Source organism: Salvelinus fontinalis, chromosome 38, assembly GCF_029448725.1.
Source record: "Salvelinus fontinalis isolate EN_2023a chromosome 38, ASM2944872v1, whole genome shotgun sequence".
Classification (NCBI taxonomy): Eukaryota; Metazoa; Chordata; class Actinopteri; order Salmoniformes; family Salmonidae; genus Salvelinus; species Salvelinus fontinalis.
This window is the reverse complement of record NC_074702.1, coordinates 18,273,578-18,291,068: the sequence shown is the minus strand read 5'-3', so window position 1 is coordinate 18,291,068 and position 17,491 is coordinate 18,273,578. Positions and strand designations below refer to the sequence as shown.

At 43.9% G+C, this 17,491-nt stretch overlaps 1 protein-coding gene across 2 annotated transcripts; it reads right to left on the bottom strand.

The window, feature by feature from the left end:
- Positions 1-71: 71 nt before the first annotated feature.
- On the bottom strand, positions 72-17,345 carry LOC129838067 (valine--tRNA ligase-like). Of its 2 annotated transcripts, none has more exons than XM_055904747.1 (30): positions 17,237-17,345; positions 15,964-16,313; positions 15,586-15,729; positions 14,864-15,062; positions 10,280-10,407; positions 10,006-10,081; positions 9,764-9,864; positions 9,517-9,644; positions 9,057-9,221; positions 8,840-8,921; positions 8,536-8,655; positions 8,333-8,441; positions 8,090-8,178; positions 7,826-7,916; positions 7,584-7,708; positions 6,931-7,034; positions 6,605-6,763; positions 5,451-5,541; positions 5,238-5,343; positions 5,076-5,146; positions 4,778-4,903; positions 4,563-4,667; positions 2,665-2,812; positions 2,437-2,564; positions 2,065-2,220; positions 1,715-1,939; positions 1,508-1,619; positions 1,169-1,344; positions 843-992; positions 72-675 (listed from the first exon to the last, which is right to left on the bottom strand). In XM_055904747.1, the coding sequence occupies exons 2-30, from the start codon at positions 16,309-16,311 to the stop codon at positions 607-609; spliced, it is 3,831 nt and encodes a 1,276-aa protein (XP_055760722.1). In that variant the 5' UTR covers positions 16,312-16,313; positions 17,237-17,345; the 3' UTR covers positions 72-606. The 2 variants fall into 2 exon arrangements, with proteins under 2 accessions (XP_055760722.1, XP_055760721.1); XM_055904746.1 differs by lacking the exon at positions 17,237-17,345 and adding an exon at positions 16,857-17,217.
- Positions 17,346-17,491: the final 146 nt, after the last annotated feature.

The following is a 17,491-nucleotide window of genomic DNA, read 5'->3' as shown; positions in this document are numbered from 1 at the left end:
AATAATTTCACCAAAGGACTAGAATGCACAAGAATGGCAGCAAGGACATCAAAGAAAGAACAGATCCCAGCCTGTCTAATAAGGTCTTTATTCACTTCCCTCCAGAGAATCCTTTGTGACATAGTACTTAGACATGACAACAGGAGGGGGAATACAGTGAAATTGTTGTTTTGGAACAAAGTACAGACTGTCAGCTTTAACCTCAGTATTTTCATTCATATTGGATGAACTGTTTAGAAATGACAGCACTATTCTGGGGGGGGGGGTTGTGTTTCAGAATATTTTATGCCCAATAGAAATTAACGGTCTCATTTTGGAGTCACTTATTGTAAATAAGAATAGAACATTTAATATGGATTCTACCATGATTGCGTATAATGATGAAAGTTAGGCACAAGTCATATGTACGTCTAAATTGCTCAATCATGGTGGCGTTCACCCGATATGGCTGAAAATACCCTCAAATTAAATCTAAACGTCTGCACTTTAACCTCAGTCATTGTATAATTTCAAATCCAATGTGCTGGAGTACAGAGCCAAAACAACATAAGTCTGTCACAATACTGTTGGAGCTCACGACATTTTGTAAAAGGGGATGAGGAGAGGTTACACCATTCTCTTGAAGTTGTCTATGGCTTCCGTTGCTTTCTCCAGCTCCGTCTGGCTCTGACGCAGCTGGAAGAGGGTTAGAGAGTAGTATCACAGGTCACCACACACTTCAGAAGCGGCTGATAATCTCATTTCACAAGCAGATCCAAGCAAAACGTCTTTACTGTGGGAATGCCCCACGTTCCAAAACTAAAACCTGAGTAATAACATTCCACCACATCCAGCCCCCTCACCTTCTCAGCATCCAGCTCCTGTACTTTAACAGGCACCTTCTCCTTGTAGTCACTCTTATCCATCTTTTCTCTCAGTTTATTCATCTGTTTCTCCAGCTCTCCCTTCTTCACAGTCAGCTTGGCCACCTCCTTCTCCAAGTCTATCAGACCCTGGGAGAAAGATTAACGAGGAGAAAAGGAAACGTAGTTGTGGAAAGTGAAAATTTCACTAGGGAATAAACAGATGTCTGTTTGGCACACAGTCATCAGATGACTCTGGCTAACAGTGTATACTAATCACAACACAGAATAATGTGCGGTTGAAGCCCGTAAAATAGACCTCTTACCTTGAGCATGAGGTGGACGGTGCATCTGTCGGAGGCAATGGCCACAGCACAGCCCTCTGGGACGGCCCCAGTGGCCGGGACGGGCTGGATGGTCTGGGAAAGAGACAGGGTCTGGATCTGCAGACTGTACTGCTCCACCAGAGACATTGTCTCACTGACTATACACTGGAGGTAGCCTGTGGGGAAGGGGTATAATATGGTTATGTAAAACAACACTATGAGAAGTGTTCTTCCTAGTCACCAAAGTAGATAATCATGCCAATTCTGACTAAATCATACACCCTTGCTATAACTAAGTAGTAAATATAGTACAGTGCTTATGGTCATGTATGAACTCACAATCGGCGCGTGTCTTGGTCAGGTTGTAGTCGGCCCTGAGTGAACGGATGGTCCGGACCACGGTCATCACAAACTCCATCTGACGGTCCACGTCCTCACTGTGCCAGCAGAACTAGAGACCACACAGAGACGACGGTCAGACAACCTCAAACCACAAATTACAGTCAACATAACACATCAATAAAGTTCAATCTCTCCCTCCCTCACCTCCTCAGTCTCAGGGTAGGGCGTGACATGGATACTAGAACATTCATCCTGGGATCGTCGCCGTGGCAACCTCTGGTAGAGCTCCTCGCCCACGAAGGGCATTATGGGAGCTAGGAGACGCAGGCCAGTCTCCAGGCAGGTGAACAGGGTCTGTCTGCAGACTACAGCCTGGCTCTGAGACCCAATGTCCTCCTCCACCCTGGAGAACACTGGCTTCACACTCTCCTGTAGCGGTGAGGGAGGTAGAGACGAGGATGGAGGTTGGGAGCAGGAAGTTAAGGAGTGGCAATATATTAATCCCACACACACCACCCTCACACCATTTCCCACTCGCAGGCAAACAGACTCACCAGATAGATGTCACAGAGCTCGTAGAGCCAGAAGTTGTAGATGGCTGTGGTGATAGCTGGGAAGTCGTAGGCCTGGAACCCTGCATTACACAGACCCACAGCAGTACACAGACGGGACAGAATCCACCGGTCTGACACACTCTCCTCCCCACACAGCTGACAGGAGGAGGAGAAGAATTGGACATTTTACAGAAATATAAAACTAAATACCATCTTATCATACAAAGACCCATTTTCACTCACTATCAAATTAAGAGCATTTTCTCTAAGCAACTTTATTTTCCTTCATTTACATGGGCATGACACTGCAGTAAGCACACACTGAATAGATACAAATTCTATGGTAGAGATGTCAGATGGTAGAGATCTTACCTGGGCTTTCTCTGAAGGAACAAAGTTGTCTCCCAGCGTTCTCATGGCAAACTTCACAGCATTCCACAGTTTGTTACAGAAGTGACGGTAACCAAGGATACGATTCACATCCATGTTAATGTCCCTGCCTGAGAGAGTTAGAAAGGGTAGTGGTGATGTGTACATGGCATGCCAGCCATAGCAATATGACACAGCCACACCACTAGATGGCAGTAGTGAGTGGTGTACCTTGGCTGGTGTAGGCACACAGGGCAAAGCGGAGGGCATCTGTGCCACACTCTGGGATACCAGTGGGGTAGTCAGACTTCTGTCCCTGCTTGGCCTTCTCTACCTCTACTGGGTCCAGATTACTGTCCTGCAGCTGGGCATACAGACCCTGCACACACACAGTCAGCAGAGACATCTCTCTGTGTCCTGGTGCTTTGTTCTAGGTCCTTAACCACACTTGCAGTTCAACAGCTATGTGACAACATAAATGCATGACACTTTTATTCAACGCAGCAAGACACTGTTGGTTCCTCAATCCACCTGATTATAGTAAGAGTATGTGCTGCCTGTCCCCAGAGCCCTGTAGAGCAGTGGTCACCAACCAGACAATCTTCAAGGCATTCCTAGTCGAGCGCCAAAGAAAAAGGCTTGCGCTCCTTTAAAAAAAATAGTGTTGCGCTGTTGGTGGTAGGTGCACTTGATTCAGATGCACCGCGCACCGGGTAGGCAAAGTATTCCCATTTTGAACCATTTCATTTGTCTGAAAAGACACACTCCGCCTACCCAGCACACCGGAAGAACTGTGGCTTAATCTAGTGTGCTTATTGCGCTGGCCATTCAGATAGCTCAAATCACCATGTCTACAGCTTCCACGACCCCGGTTACAGCAAAGTTTGATCCAAACCTACATGAGAGTTTATACAACTATGACCACAGAGCGACTGTCACAGAATACAACAAAGAGCTGCTGTTTTTGAGTTCATGAGTTCATGTCAAAATTTCTATTCAGTACTGTCAACGCTGTTTTTATTCAACACTATTACAAAACATAAAAACGCTCTTCTCTCTACTTCCACCCGCGCTGCAATGAATTAGTAGCCAAGTGTCTCGATAGCCCTGTATTTTTTCTATTATTATTAGCAGCTCATCATGTCTATTTTAATATGGAGGAATAGAGTAGGGACGTGAGAGGCGGACCCTCTGCTGCTCTCTCCCTCCCCTGAGACTAATGTAGTGTTCAAAACAACAGGGAACTCGGAAGAAAACGAGATCTGTCTGGGAAAATCGTTTCTAGATCACTGATGTCATGATTTGACCTCTTTTTTTCTTCTTCAGTTGTCTTGAAATCACCATGACCATCAGATAGATGCAGGTACCATAGTCCAGTATAAAAAAACGGATCTATTTTGTTATCAAAGCTTGAGTTTTTTAAATATAATATGGTCTGAGAATTACTATATTGGCAGGCCAGGCATATGGCCAATATGCTGTGATAATGTATTAGGCCTACTGCACAAACCTCATTCCTACAGAATAGTTTTTAGGTTAAATGTTTTTTTTTCTTCTCAAAATCATAGCGGTAGATATCGGCTTGCTTTTTGACTACGAAAGTGACCTTGACTCAGAAAAGGTTGGTGGCCACTGCTCTAGAGGGCTGACTCAGCTCTAGGCTTGAGCGATATACCGTTTATACTGTATACCGGGGTATTTCAGCTGGGGGGTGCGTGCTACGCCACTGCTTTTAACTAGAAATATAATTATAAGAAACCTAAGATGTGCCAAATAAATTATATCCAGCTCATGGCTCCAGCTGTGCAATTGGTTCACTAACTTGCTAGCTGTGGCTAGATCAAGCTTCTTGGTTACAGCTTATCGGTTACATTCAATCCCCTCCTGGATCAAGATCCCTGTTGCCTAAATTGTTTTGTGCCCCTTGTGTGCATTTCCGGTAATACTGTATACCCCAGTATGGTACAGAAACGGTATGACGTTAAGGAAATGTGGATACATCCAAACCCTACTCAGCTCAGTTTGAGGGAGCAACACTAGGAGACAGATAAATGGCCTCAATAAAGCCTGGAATAGCTGCTTAATAAAGCAGACAGTACAACACCCCCCATGGGAACATGGTGTGTTACCTCCAGAGAGATGCCTGTGATGACGTCCAGAGGGTCGACGACGTTACCCAGAGATTTGCTCATCTTCCTCCCGTGGGCGTCCCTCACCACCGCATGGAGGTACACCTAGTATCAAACACAGCCATTATCATTACTATACAGGCTGTCCCCACTGTAATCAATGACATGCTACACCGGTCAGAGGCAGCAGGTGATTACTTCCAAATGAGCCGGACCTCTTTGAAGGGCAGCTTGCCGGTGAGTTTGAGGCCCATCATCACCATGCGGGCCACCCAGAAGAACAGGATGTCATGACCTGTCTCCAGCAGGCTGCCTGGATAGAACACACTCAGGTCCTGGTTCTGGACAGAGAGAGGACAACATGTATTACACACAGAGGGTATCACTCACTCAGCTCTAGACACACCTTACCCACACATTCAATATAGTCAAGACAGGAACTATGGAAAACTTATGTTAACTTTAATACACACACAGCCTCAGACACACACGCACCCACACACACAGCCTCACCTCGTTGGGCCAGCCGAAGATGGAGAAGGGGAAAATACCAGAGGAGAACCATGTATCCAGGACATCCTCATCTGTAACACAGGAAGTGAACAAAAATCACTGGGCAATTGGCAGAATACTCCATTCCACTGTAAATGATCATCATTTGAGAGAAGATCTTACCCTGTCTGAGGGTGATCTTGTCAGTGGAGACGTTGAAGCGCTTGGCAGCTTTATCTCTGGCCTCCTCCTCTGTCCTCCCACTCACCCAGTAATGACCATCCATGTCCTAGAGGACGGGAGGGAGGGAGAAGGAAGCCAGAGAGATGGGACACGGGTTGTTAGGACAGGTGTGACTTAAAATGACACAGAGAAAATGAGAGAAACAGATCTCACCTCTCCTGGTTTGACTGAAGGGTCGTTCACGGTGACAAAGTAGGCTGGGATCCTGTGACCCCACCACAGCTGACGAGAGATACACCAGTCCCTGGGAAGGAGGGAGAATGAGAGAGGGATGAGTTCAAGTGAATATGTAAGAAATAAGAGGGGTGAGGAAACCTGAGCACAACTTGTGACAGATGAAACACTAAAGAAGAAAAGGGGTTTGGTGCTGGAGTAGAGGTGCTCCCTGTTTTTAACTAGGGATCTAACCAGGATCTGTAATACACTATTTCTATAATGGAGAGAGTGTGGGGTGTCACCTTCTAATGCGTAGAGAGATGGAGCACATTAAAGAGTAGAACGGGGGGGTTCGAGCCCAGGCTCTGTCGCAGCCGGCCGCGACCGGGAAGTCCAATCGGCCTAGCGTCGTCCGGATTAGGCCGGTAGGGATATCCTTGTCTCGTCGCACACTAGCGACTCCTGTGGCGGACCGGGCGCAGTGCACGCGGACCAGGTCGCTAGGTGTACAGTGTTTCCTCCGACACATTGGTGCGGCTGGCTTCCGGGTTGGATGCGCGCTGTGTTAAGAAGCAGTGCTGCTTGGTTGGGTTGTGTTTCGGAGGACGCATGGCTCTCGACCTTCGTCTCTCCCGAGCCCGTAAGGGAGTTGTAGCGATGAGACAAGACAGTAACTACTAATAATTGGATACCAATAAAATCGGGGAGAAAAAGGGGGTAAAAAAAATATATATATATTTTTTAAGAGTATAACGGGAAGGACAGCGAGGAAAGAGAAAGACTGAGGACAAAAGAGAGGTATAGAAGGAAGAGGAAAACAGAACCAGAAAGGAGATGGAGATGATAGAGGTGATGGAGGGGATAGAATGGAGGTGATAGAGGGGATAGAATGGAGGTGATAGAGGTGATAGAGTGATGGAATGGAGGTGATAGAGGTGATCGAGTGATAGAGGTGATAGAATGGAGGTGATAGAATGGAGGTGATAGAGTGATAGAGGTGATAGAGTGATGGAATGGAGGTGATAGAGGTGATCGAGTGATAGAGGGGATAGAGGTGATAGAGGTGATCGAGGTGATAGAGTGATGGAATGGAGGTGATAGAGGGGATGGAGAAAGAGGAAGGGACTGGGAGAGGTGCAGAGAAAACCTACCTGATGTTGTCCAACCAGTTGAACCAGGTCTTATGGTGGTGGTCTGGGATGATTTTGAGTCTTCCCTCCCGGACCGAGTCAGCTGCCTGCTTGCCCATGTCAGCACAGTCCACATACCACTGAGGCTTCAGCAGGGGCTCCACTATGTCCTTAGAACGACTGGGGAGGAGAAACACTCACATTCAATACTATTCAAAATTTTCTCACTAACACACTCCCACACCTGGACACAGACGTGACCACATTTCGCCGTGAAGCTGAAAAAAGGAATGCACATTGACTAGACTGTGTTGATGTGCTCGTAATGTGGACTGATCGTAGTACACCTGCAGACAGGCACCACCATGGGGTTGTCTTTGGTCTCCTTGAACTGGCCTCTGTCCTTCAGAGCCTGCAGCACAGCCTTCCTCGCTTCGAAACGTTTCATACCCTGAGAGAGAGCGAGAGATGAGAGAGAGAGAGAGGAGGTAGGCAGAGAAAAACAGAGAGGAAGTTACCAAACAGAACAACAAGGAGGAAAAGGAAGAAGAAGAGTGACAACACACCACAACTACTAAGACAGCATGAAGACAAGATCCAGTGAAGAAGTAGTGGGAGTGTACTGTACCAGGTGAGGAAGTAGTGGGAGTGTACTGTACCAGGTGAAGAAGTAGTGGGAGTGTACTGTACCAGGTGAATAAGTAGTGGGAGTGTACTGTACCAGGTGAATAAGTAGTGGGAGTGTACTGTACCAGGTGAAGAAGTAGTGGGAGTGTACTGTACCAGGTGAAGAAGTAGTGGGAGTGTACTGTACCAGGTGAAGAAGTAGTGGGAGTGTACTGTACCAGGTGAAGAAGTAGTGGGAGTGTACTGTACCAGGTGAAGAAGTAGTGGGAGTGTACTGTACCAGGTGAAGAAGTAGTGGGAGTGTACTGTACCAGGTGAAGAAGTAGTGGGAGTGTACTGTACCAGGTGAAGAAGTAGTGGGAGTGTACTGTACCAAGAATGGAGCCGGCACATTGATGAGCAGGCCGTTCTCATCCAGGATGTTGATGAAGGCCAGGTTGTGTCTGTTTCCAACCTCATAATCATTATGGTCATGGGCTGGGGTTATCTTCACAACACCTAGTGGAGAGAGAAGGTTCTGTACATCTCAACCATACAAACTAACAGTATCCCACTATTCCTTGGGCCACCAGACTAGCCCAGGACAGACACATGGCCAAACAGCATGGTTAGTACCCGTTCCAAAGTTGACGTCCACAAACTCATCAAACACGATGGGCATCTTCCTGTCACAGAAGGGATGAAGCACCATCTTCCCTTTAAGGTGCTGAGAGACACAGATAAACCAAAACCTGTTAGTTCTCAATTAGAATGACAAAAACATTCATCAAAACAACATTTAAAATGTCAAGAAAGCATAACCTTTCATGGATTTTTCCAAAGAACGCATGTATTGGAAGGTTGTAGAGACGGCAGGGTGTGTGTGTGAGTTGTAGAGACCTGGTATCTGGGGTCGGCAGGGTGGACGGCCACAGCAGAATCTCCCAGCATGGTCTCTATACGAGTGGTCGCCACAATCACCTCCTCATCTGACAGTGAGACAGAGGGAGACATTTAATGAGGGAGGGAGAAACAAATGGAAGGGTGAGATCAATTAATATAATTGACAGAAACACTCAAGATAAAGCCGTGTCCCTGTACCTCCCCAGCCCAAAACGACTCTCCCCTTTCTCTCTGTCTTACCTGATCCCTCTATCTTGTAGGAAAAGGAGACCAGTACTCCAAACTCCACTTTGTCCTTGTAGCCAGGCACAGGCAGCAGAGTCCTGCCAGTCAGCTCCTTCTTATCCACCTGGACAATACAGCATCATGGGAGTGTTCATTATGGTATGCAACAGAATGGACGTTTCAAAAACGGTTTAAAACATTTCACAACAGAATCCTACCTCTATATCCGAGATGGCAGAGTTGAGGGTGCAGGACCAGTTGACCAGCCTCTTGCTCCTGTAGATCACGCCGTCCTCATGCAGACGAATGAACGCCTCCTGGACTGCATAGGACAGTTTCTAGAGAGGGCGTCACAATAGTTTAGTGTTGGGAACACTACAACGTTGGTAAATGGTCAGTCTAGACATAGTACTTTATGTATTAGACTAATAAAGCTCTAATAAGATGTCCATGATGACACAGTAAAAGGTGACAGGTAATGTAACGTAAAGTGTGAGGTAATGTAAATGATAGTAAACTCACAGGGTCCATGGTGAAGCAGGCTCTGTCCCAGTCCAGAGAGGAACCCAGCTTCTTCAGCTGGTGGTAAATACGGTCTCCCTTCCTACAACACAGCGCAGGGAGGAAGAAAGAGGGTGAGGGAGGAAGAAAGAGAGGAACTCTAGCTCTTATTTTCTCTTCTATTGTTGTTCTTTCTTTTGAAACCCTCTCTTCTTCTCCTTCCTCTCCCTCTACTCACTCGTTCTTCCATTTCCAGACCTCCTGGATGAACTGGTCTCTCCCCAGGTCGTGACGGCTCATGCCCCTCTCCCTCATCAGTTTTTTCTCCACCACCACCTGGGTGGCGATACCCGCGTGGTCACAGCCTGGGTTCCACAGGGTCGTCTCGCCACGCATACGGTGCCTGGGGAGAGGGAGGAAACAGGAAATGCACCATTATACTGCGATAAGGACAGAACTAGATTACAGCACTCCAGAATGTTGAGAATGGGATAAGACATGAATGTTGAGAGAGGTGAAGAGAAAAGCGGGACACGTAGAGTCATGACAGCAAGACAGCGAGAGAGAGAGAGATGGCTAGAGAGAAAGAAAGAGTTGGTAGAAAGAATATAGAGTGAGACTGGTGAAAGGAGGTGAAGATAAAAACTGCTAGAAAGGGAGAGAGCAGGTTGGTGTAATCATATAGAGAATCCCATTACCATCTGGTCAGACAGTCCTGGATGGCATTGGTTAGGGCATGGCCTAAGTGAAGAGATCCCGTCACATTGGGCGGAGGGATACACATCATGAACACTCCACGGGGATTCGGCTCACTGATACTCTTCCGCTGAAGAATATAAGAACATCATAATAGCTTGATTATGACCTCAGCCATGGGCTAGTTAAATGTCACATTTCATAAACAAGCATAAACTATGAAATACATAAAGAGAGTGACAGTCTCACCCCGTATTCAGGCTTGAAGTAACCCTGCTTCTCCCACCAGGAGTACCAGGCTGCCTCCACGTACTGAGGACTGTACGAGTCTGGCAGGGGGCTCAGGACGTCTGACACAGGGAGAAATAGGAGTTTAATATTCACCACACACACACACTTGAGTATAATAGAGAGAGTGGTGGATTATACATGGTTAATAACAAAGATCCTATTCAATTATTCACATTCCTAATTCTATGGTTAATAAGCACCTTTTTTCTCTCCAGGAGGGGTAGGGACGTCGTATGAGATCACTCCCAGGTCCTTCTTCTCTGGTTTGGCCTTTTTCTGGAGAGAGACCAGAATGAGACCGATAAGACCTATTGGCAAGACACCTACTGAATGACCTTATCTAGGCTGTAAAAACTGTAAAGGGAGTATACTTTAAGGATCATCAACTTGTTGGGCCCCAGTTGATGGACACAGCAATGGTCTTTGCAACAGGGAAAATGAGAAATGAAACCAGCCACCTGTCCATCTTCATACCTCTGTCGGGGGTGCCAGTTTCTTTTCTTGCTTTTTCTTCTCCTCCATCTCCTTCTTCTTTTGGAACTTCTCCAGCTTCTCTCTGTTTTTAGCCTCCTTCTTCAGCTGAGCTTCTGTCTTTGGTTTGCCTGAGTGAGAGAACACACTTCTTTTTTTTTATATACTTTGTTTTTATTGTAGGAACACAAAGAAAGTACAAATAAAGTAAAATAAAATAGCAAAAAGGATCTGGCAGTTACAGTGCACTTCATACCTTCATCATCATATCAGTTACATTGGCATCTTTGAATTAGACCTTTTCCAAGTACAAAACCCATTTTCCCCAGTATTCCTGACCTCTCTCCTGTTGAGTTCTTAAAGCAAAGATCATACGCTCCATGTGGTGTATTTCTTCTACAATGTCTATCCATTGTGTCACTGTGGGAGGGTCTTTTTGTAGCCATTTCCTAGTGATAGCCTTTTTACTGGCTGCCAGTAGGACCTTCAAGAGGTACTTTTCTCTATCGTGTAAGTTATCAGGTATTTCACCCAAGTACAAAGAAATTAATGTTTGTTCTATGTCAAATCCCATTATTTTTCCAATGTTAGATCTTATTTCTCCCCAGTAAGTTTCGATTGCGGGGCAGGACCAAAAGATATGAGAGTGGTCCGCCCTCAATAGACCGCATTCTCTCCAACAAGGGTGTGGTGAGCCAGTCTGTTTTGATTTCAGTTTAGGTGTTATGAAGAAACGTATAACATTCTTCCAACAGAATTCTCTCCATGACCTTGAGTTGGTGGAGCTTTGTTGAGTCTCTAATATGTTCAACCATGTTTCATCAGTTATTTCTATGTTAAGTTCCTCCTCACATTTCTTTTTAATATAGTTTGTGGAATGTTTCTTTGAGGATTGAATAACCAAGTAGAGATTTGAAATCGTTTTTTTGTTACTCCAAGTTGTATGCGTTAGTGAATACTTGGATTAATTTTGGAGGTGCTCGAGGGTCAGTCACTTTTATCTCCCTTAAGAAATAGTGTCGGATTTGTAGGTATCTGTAAAAATCTTGTTTATCCAAATCATGTTTTTTACTTAAGTCCTGGAAGTTATCTAGGTTCCCATTCCTTATAATTGTACTGAATGATGTGATGCCTTTCTGCGTCCATTGTTTAAACCTGCTGTCCTGAGTTGCAGGGATGAAGCTGGGGTCGTATGCAGGCCAACTCAGCAGTTTGATCTCTCTGTCTAAATTATTTTGCTTAACTACCCTAAACCATGTCTTCAGAGAGAAATGAATCCACTGATCTTGTCTATTGTATATTTCTTTTACCATGTCCTTATTTCCCAAAACTGACTGTATGGGTATCCCTGTCAAAGTAGTCTCGATGTCTTTCCATTTGAATTCGTATGCTGAATTGCACCAACAAACCAGGGGTCTCAATTGGGCTGACACATGATAATCTTTTAGGTTTGGTAAGGCCATACCCCCACAGTTTTTTGGTAATTGTAATGTTGTATATCTAGTTCTTGGTCTCTTACTGTTCCAGATAAACCTTGATATCCGTTTATCCCATTCCCTAAACTGTTTAGGTGGATTTCTATGGGCAGTGATTGGAACAAATACAATAACCTCGGCAGGATGTTCATTTTGATTGTTTCAATTCTACTACTAAGATCTAAGGGAAGAGAGTTCCACCTGTCTAGGTCATCATATATTTTCTTGTTGATGTGATCGTAATTCATGTCATAAAGTTTGGGTGTATCTTTTGGTAGGTATACTCCAAGATATTTAATGGATGAAGAGGTCCAGGTGAAGTTATACCTACTCTTCAGCTCTTCCTGTGGGGTAGAATTATATACTAGGGCTTGGGTCTTGTGTACGTTAAGCACATACCCTGAATATGTTCCAAATGTTTGTAGAACATCCATCAATCTAGGTACGCTTGAGCCTGGGTCTTTAAGGAATAACAGAACGTCATCAGCATACATGCATATCTTATGTTCACTGCCTCTTATTGTTATTCCCTCTAAGGTTGGGTCCTGTCTTATTGCCTGTGCTAATGGTTCGAGGTAGAAGGAGAAGAGCGTGGGTGAAAGATTACAGACTTGTCTTGCCCCTCGCTCTAATTTTATCGTTCGTGTCAAATGTCCATTTATCTTTATTCTAGCGGTCGGACACGAATACAGTGTTTTGATGCACTGTATCACTTCTTTGTTGAAACCAAATCTTTCCATAACTTGGAATAGGTAATCCCATCCCACTGAATCAAATGCTTTTTCTGCATCTAGACTGATTAATATTGCACTTGTCTTATTCTGAGTAATGTGGTCCATGACATGTAGTGTTCTCCTTATATTGTCCTGTGTCTGCCTATTTTGTATGAAACCAGTTTGATCTCCGTCAATCAATTCTGGGATTATGTTCTCCATTCTTTTGGCTATTATTGATGCATATAGTTTATAATCTGTGTTAAGAATTGTGATAGGTCTATATGAACTGCATTCTTTCTTATCTTTACCCTCTTTTGGGATTGCAGATATGATGGCCTCTCTCCATGACGGTGGGAGACCCCCCTCCCTCAGAGTCCAGTTAAAACAGGCCTTAAGTAGAGGTGCTAATTGTTCTCTGAAGGTCTTGAACCATTCTGTAGGGAAGCCATCAGTGCCTGGAGACTTGTTGACTTTTTGTTGAGATATTGTTTTATTAATTTCTTCGGTGGATATTTCTAAAGTTAGCCTATCATTTTGCTCTGTCTCAATTGAGGGGAGATCAAGTGAGTTCAAAAAGTGCTCTATTGTCTGTGCATCTGCCTTCTCTGGTTGCTTGTACAGATTTGTGTAATATGATTCAAATGCATTCTGTATTTCATCTAATTTGCATGTGATCTTTATTGTTTTGGGGTCGAGAGAACACACTTCTGAGAATAGCACACTGATATGATAGAAATTCATATGATTTATATGTTTAAGGTAATGGTAAGATACTGATTGAATGATTTATATGTTTAAGGTAATGTTAAGATAATGACTAAAAATATTCCACCCTGAAACCATATGAAATTTATTAGAATCATAAAACTATAATCTGATGATGTGTGTAGTTTTAGTCAGAATTAGAACAAGGACGTTTTGTTCCTTTTTAGTATGTAAGCAGGGTGCAAGTGGGAAACAAATGATAAGAGGAGCTATTGACAGACAAGCTGGACCACTGTGTTCCTTACAGGACATTCTGTCTCCACCCGTGGAGGGGAGAAACTGTTATGCTTGCAGAAAATTATGAAACATGTTGCAGATTAAACAATGTATCTGTGTAGTGGAAAAACACCGACTGTCTGAGCAAGGCGTAGCTTAAGATTTGAACTTGTATGTGTGTGACTAGGAAAATACAGAGAACAATTAAACTGTGTTTGACTCGACCTGGCTAGAACTCTGAGAAACTTATGATAGGACAAGGGAGTACTTCTCAAGGTTTCCCTAATCTCGGGGGAATGGAACTGTCGGCTGGGTAGTGATACACAGGGGTGAGAACTCTGGAGAAGGATACAACTCACCTACTGTTCGTGTGTATGTATTTGCGTAGGATATCTACTGTTTGTGTGGAGGTATGTGCGTAAGTAAGGAGCAAGGTATAAAATGGATGTCTTTGTATAATGGACTTCAGAGTGCTCTCGTGAATAAACGTTTTGACTATTGTAAGCTGGGAAATCTGTCTGTTTCATTTAAACCAGAACCTTACAAACTCTGGGTTGCAGACTGAGTAGATTAATTGAAGTTTATGAACATTGATAACGAAATTCTCATAACACACACACTCAAACAAACTCAAGCTGACACACACACACACGAAGTCACTCATGCTGCTATGTATCCAGAAAATATTCCTCTGATATAACTAACTGATAAGATGCCAAATGTAGTGAAAACAAACAGGTTTGCCATTCAGCTTGACAAGAAGACACCGTTGGTCTTCAGGATAATAAAGTTATTCTTCAATCTAAACTGATCTCACACAAAGAAACTTGGCAAGAATTTCTCTTGCATTTCCAGGTTGCAAATGTCATCATCTCAAGCAACTTTGCAGGTATACGAGTCAACTCACAATTATTATAATTGTTTTATTGCAATATACAATCGAACTGAAGCTGTTTGTCATTTTATTGATTCCATATTGTTTGCAAATTCTTAAAGCTGCAACGCAAGTTTTTGGGCGACCCAACCAAATTCACATAGAAATTTGTGTTATAGATCTGCCATTCTCATTGAAAGCATGTTTAAGAAGTGGTAGATCTGTTCTACTTTCACTATTTCTATGCTTCCCGTTCTCAAGTTTAATTTTTGCGTCTTTTACTTTCGGTTTTTGTACACCAGATTCAAACAGCTGAAAATACAATATTTTTGGTTATGGAAAATATATATTTCACAGGGGTTTAGATGGTACAATGATTCTCTACACTATACTTGCTTGTTATGTTATACAAACTGAAATTAGGCGCACTATTAGAATCTTAGCAACCAGAAAATGGGGGAGCAATTTCTGCATAGTGCGTCTTTAACACATACTACCAGACGAGTTTCTCACAGTCAAAGACATGGCCTAAGCCTCTTACCACTGGCAGCGTTGGCATCAGCAGTTGGATTAGCGTTAGCAGCAGGAACAGGAGCAACACTGGGTTTGGATGTGACGGGCACCATCTTCTCACACAGAGAGATCTGTCCCAGGACCTTGACAAACTGAGGCTGGTTGACACAGGTCAGAAACCACCTGGTCACATTCGTCAGTGCTTTCCTGTTGGACGGCTCCAAGGCCTAGTATGACATAAGAGGAATGTTATTGGAGTTCAAACAATGTGAAACAGGAAGATCTTACATTGGATGTTGCATGTAATTTCAGGCGAGTTGCTTTGTGTATCATCAAAGTTGCTTGAGATGATTTCATTTGCAATCTGCAACAGAAATTGCATACGGATTGCTTTGTGTGACGTCAGCTTTACAGTACAACTGGGGTGTATTCATTACGCCGATTCTGTTGCAAAACGTTTTGCAAGAGAAACGGTTTACTCCAAATGGAAAATGTTTTATACAACGAAAACTAGTGTTTCTATAGGACAAACGCAGGTAGGCCCCCCGTTTTGTTCTGCTTGCTCCATTTGCTTCCATTTAGTTCTTAAACGGTAAACAGGTTCTGTTGCAAGACGTAATAAATACAACCCAGCACTCACTTACCAGACAGTCTGTTAACAGAAGACAAGTACTTTCACTTCTTCCTAACTTTAAAGAATGAGGAAGAGGATATACATATAAGATAAATGTTAACAAAGATTTGGCTCACGTATTTGAAGGGCAGGAGTGCTGCGGTTGCCACAGCGATGTCGGCCAGAGTGAGGCTGTCTCCCACCAGGAATGTTCTAGGCTCCAGGTTCTTATCTAGAACGTTTAGCACGCGCATCATCTCAGCATGAGAACTCTGCTGAAGCTGCATGGAATCATCAGAATCAGAAAAAACAATTGGTAATCAACATTGTTAACACAGGAATTTGTCTTGGGCTATGTTATATTCCAGATTAGTGTTCCCTCTACTTGCTTTGTCATTGTTCAATCACTCCCATACAAACATTAATTTGAAAGTAAGCAAATATTCACCATTATACTCCTATTTGTGTTTGTGACTGCATGGGTTGCTGCCAGTGGTGAGACCCCTCTCCCTCACCTTCTTATCCACTCCCATCACTCCCAGCAGTGGGAACACCACAGCACAGGACACAGGAGTCAGCTCATTGTCTGCAAAGCTGAGCCACTGCCACACCTGGCTCTCCTGCTTAGCATTCGATCCGGTCCTCTTCCCCTGAGAGGCTAGGTACCATGCAACAGCACTGGCCCCAGAGAGCACCTCACCTCCCCCAGAGTCCAGCACCAAGCCGGGGCGAGAGCACAGGGCCAGGGAAGCAGGAGGGTCCTCTATGAGTGTGCAGGGCCGAGAGGGGCAGAACTCTGCAGCGACCAGGGCCATGAGGCTCCTGAAGTCATCAGGATGGGGGGAGACGTAGAGGGAAGCCATCCCTAGAAGAGGGGGGAGAATGATGACGGAGATGGGTGTGTCAGACAATATAATGGCTGGCAAAATATAATGCTTCGTGAAATAGTAGACTATTGGATGCAAACCACTTCACAAGTCATCCAATCTCAGCTAAAACTAGCAGGCTAGCTACATAACAGTCGGCAGTACCGTTACTGTTTTGGGCATGTTTGTTTATGCTAACTTAAGTTATGTTATACTAACGTGACATCTCTTGCAAGTAACAAACGCTAACGTTAGCTAAAAATATGGTAAGTAAACAGACAGTTCCACAAACAGAGATGTGCGCAGATAGCTATGCATCGACTCATGCAATATTTTCTAGTGCAACTAACCTGTCAAACAGAAAATACATGCTAACAGGCTAGCTAGTTAACTTAACCATTAGCGGACTAAACTCCACTCTATGGTGAAGGAAGTTTATGAGCTGAGTTTAGTCGGTTAGCTAATCATCAACTTTGGCAAACTGTAACGTTAAAAGGGACAATATGCAGTTGCTATATCCATTGTAAATAAATGATATGTACCCATTCATTCTTGACAAATATAACATAGCTAAATGCCTCATGAGCTTCGTTCAATGGTCGTACGCCATCAGAACCCAAAATATAAGCTTGTTTTACTCCAATGTTTGTAAACAAAGTAACGTTAGCTAAATGTAAACAAACACGGTATAGCCCCCAATTATTTTTTAAACTATCATGTTGAGATCATGAATGGTCAGTCCTTGCATCCATAGCTCCATCTATGAACTTGAGAGTTGTTACATTTCACCAGCCCCATCCCTCTGCTTTTTACCGTAAAAAGTGGTAGTTATTCGCCTGCCTTACACCATTAACTACGTACACAAACTTTTGATATAATACATAATTTTAAACTAAATGGCACTTGCAAAAGTTGTCCATACCTTTGAATGAATAAGAAAGGGACGTCAACTCATGAGTTCCGGATAAGCAGCGTATTACAATAGTCGGCCGTCTGACGCAATGTGGCGCACATGTTTGGCTCGAAGGACTCTTTGGTCAGATTCATTTCCGCCACACCAAGGCGGTCTGTAAGAATGCCTTTTCCAAATTGACAATGACATTTGTCCAGAGTCTCACTCAGACCAATTATTGCAGTGTTATGAATGTGCAAATTAAAACGATCCAGCTTTAAGGCA

What these genes read in the sequence shown, in the direction of transcription:
- LOC129838067 (XM_055904746.1), bottom strand. An exon ending in CACTCCTGCCCTTCAAATAC is followed by an intron (nt 15,063 to 15,585) that starts GTGAGCCAAATC and finishes ATGTCATACTAG; the next exon opens with GCCTTGGAGCCGTCCAACAG. An exon ending in GGACGTCAACTTTGGAACGG is followed by an intron (nt 7,709 to 7,825) that starts GTACTAACCATG and finishes TCTCTCCACTAG; the next exon opens with GTGTTGTGAAGATAACCCCA.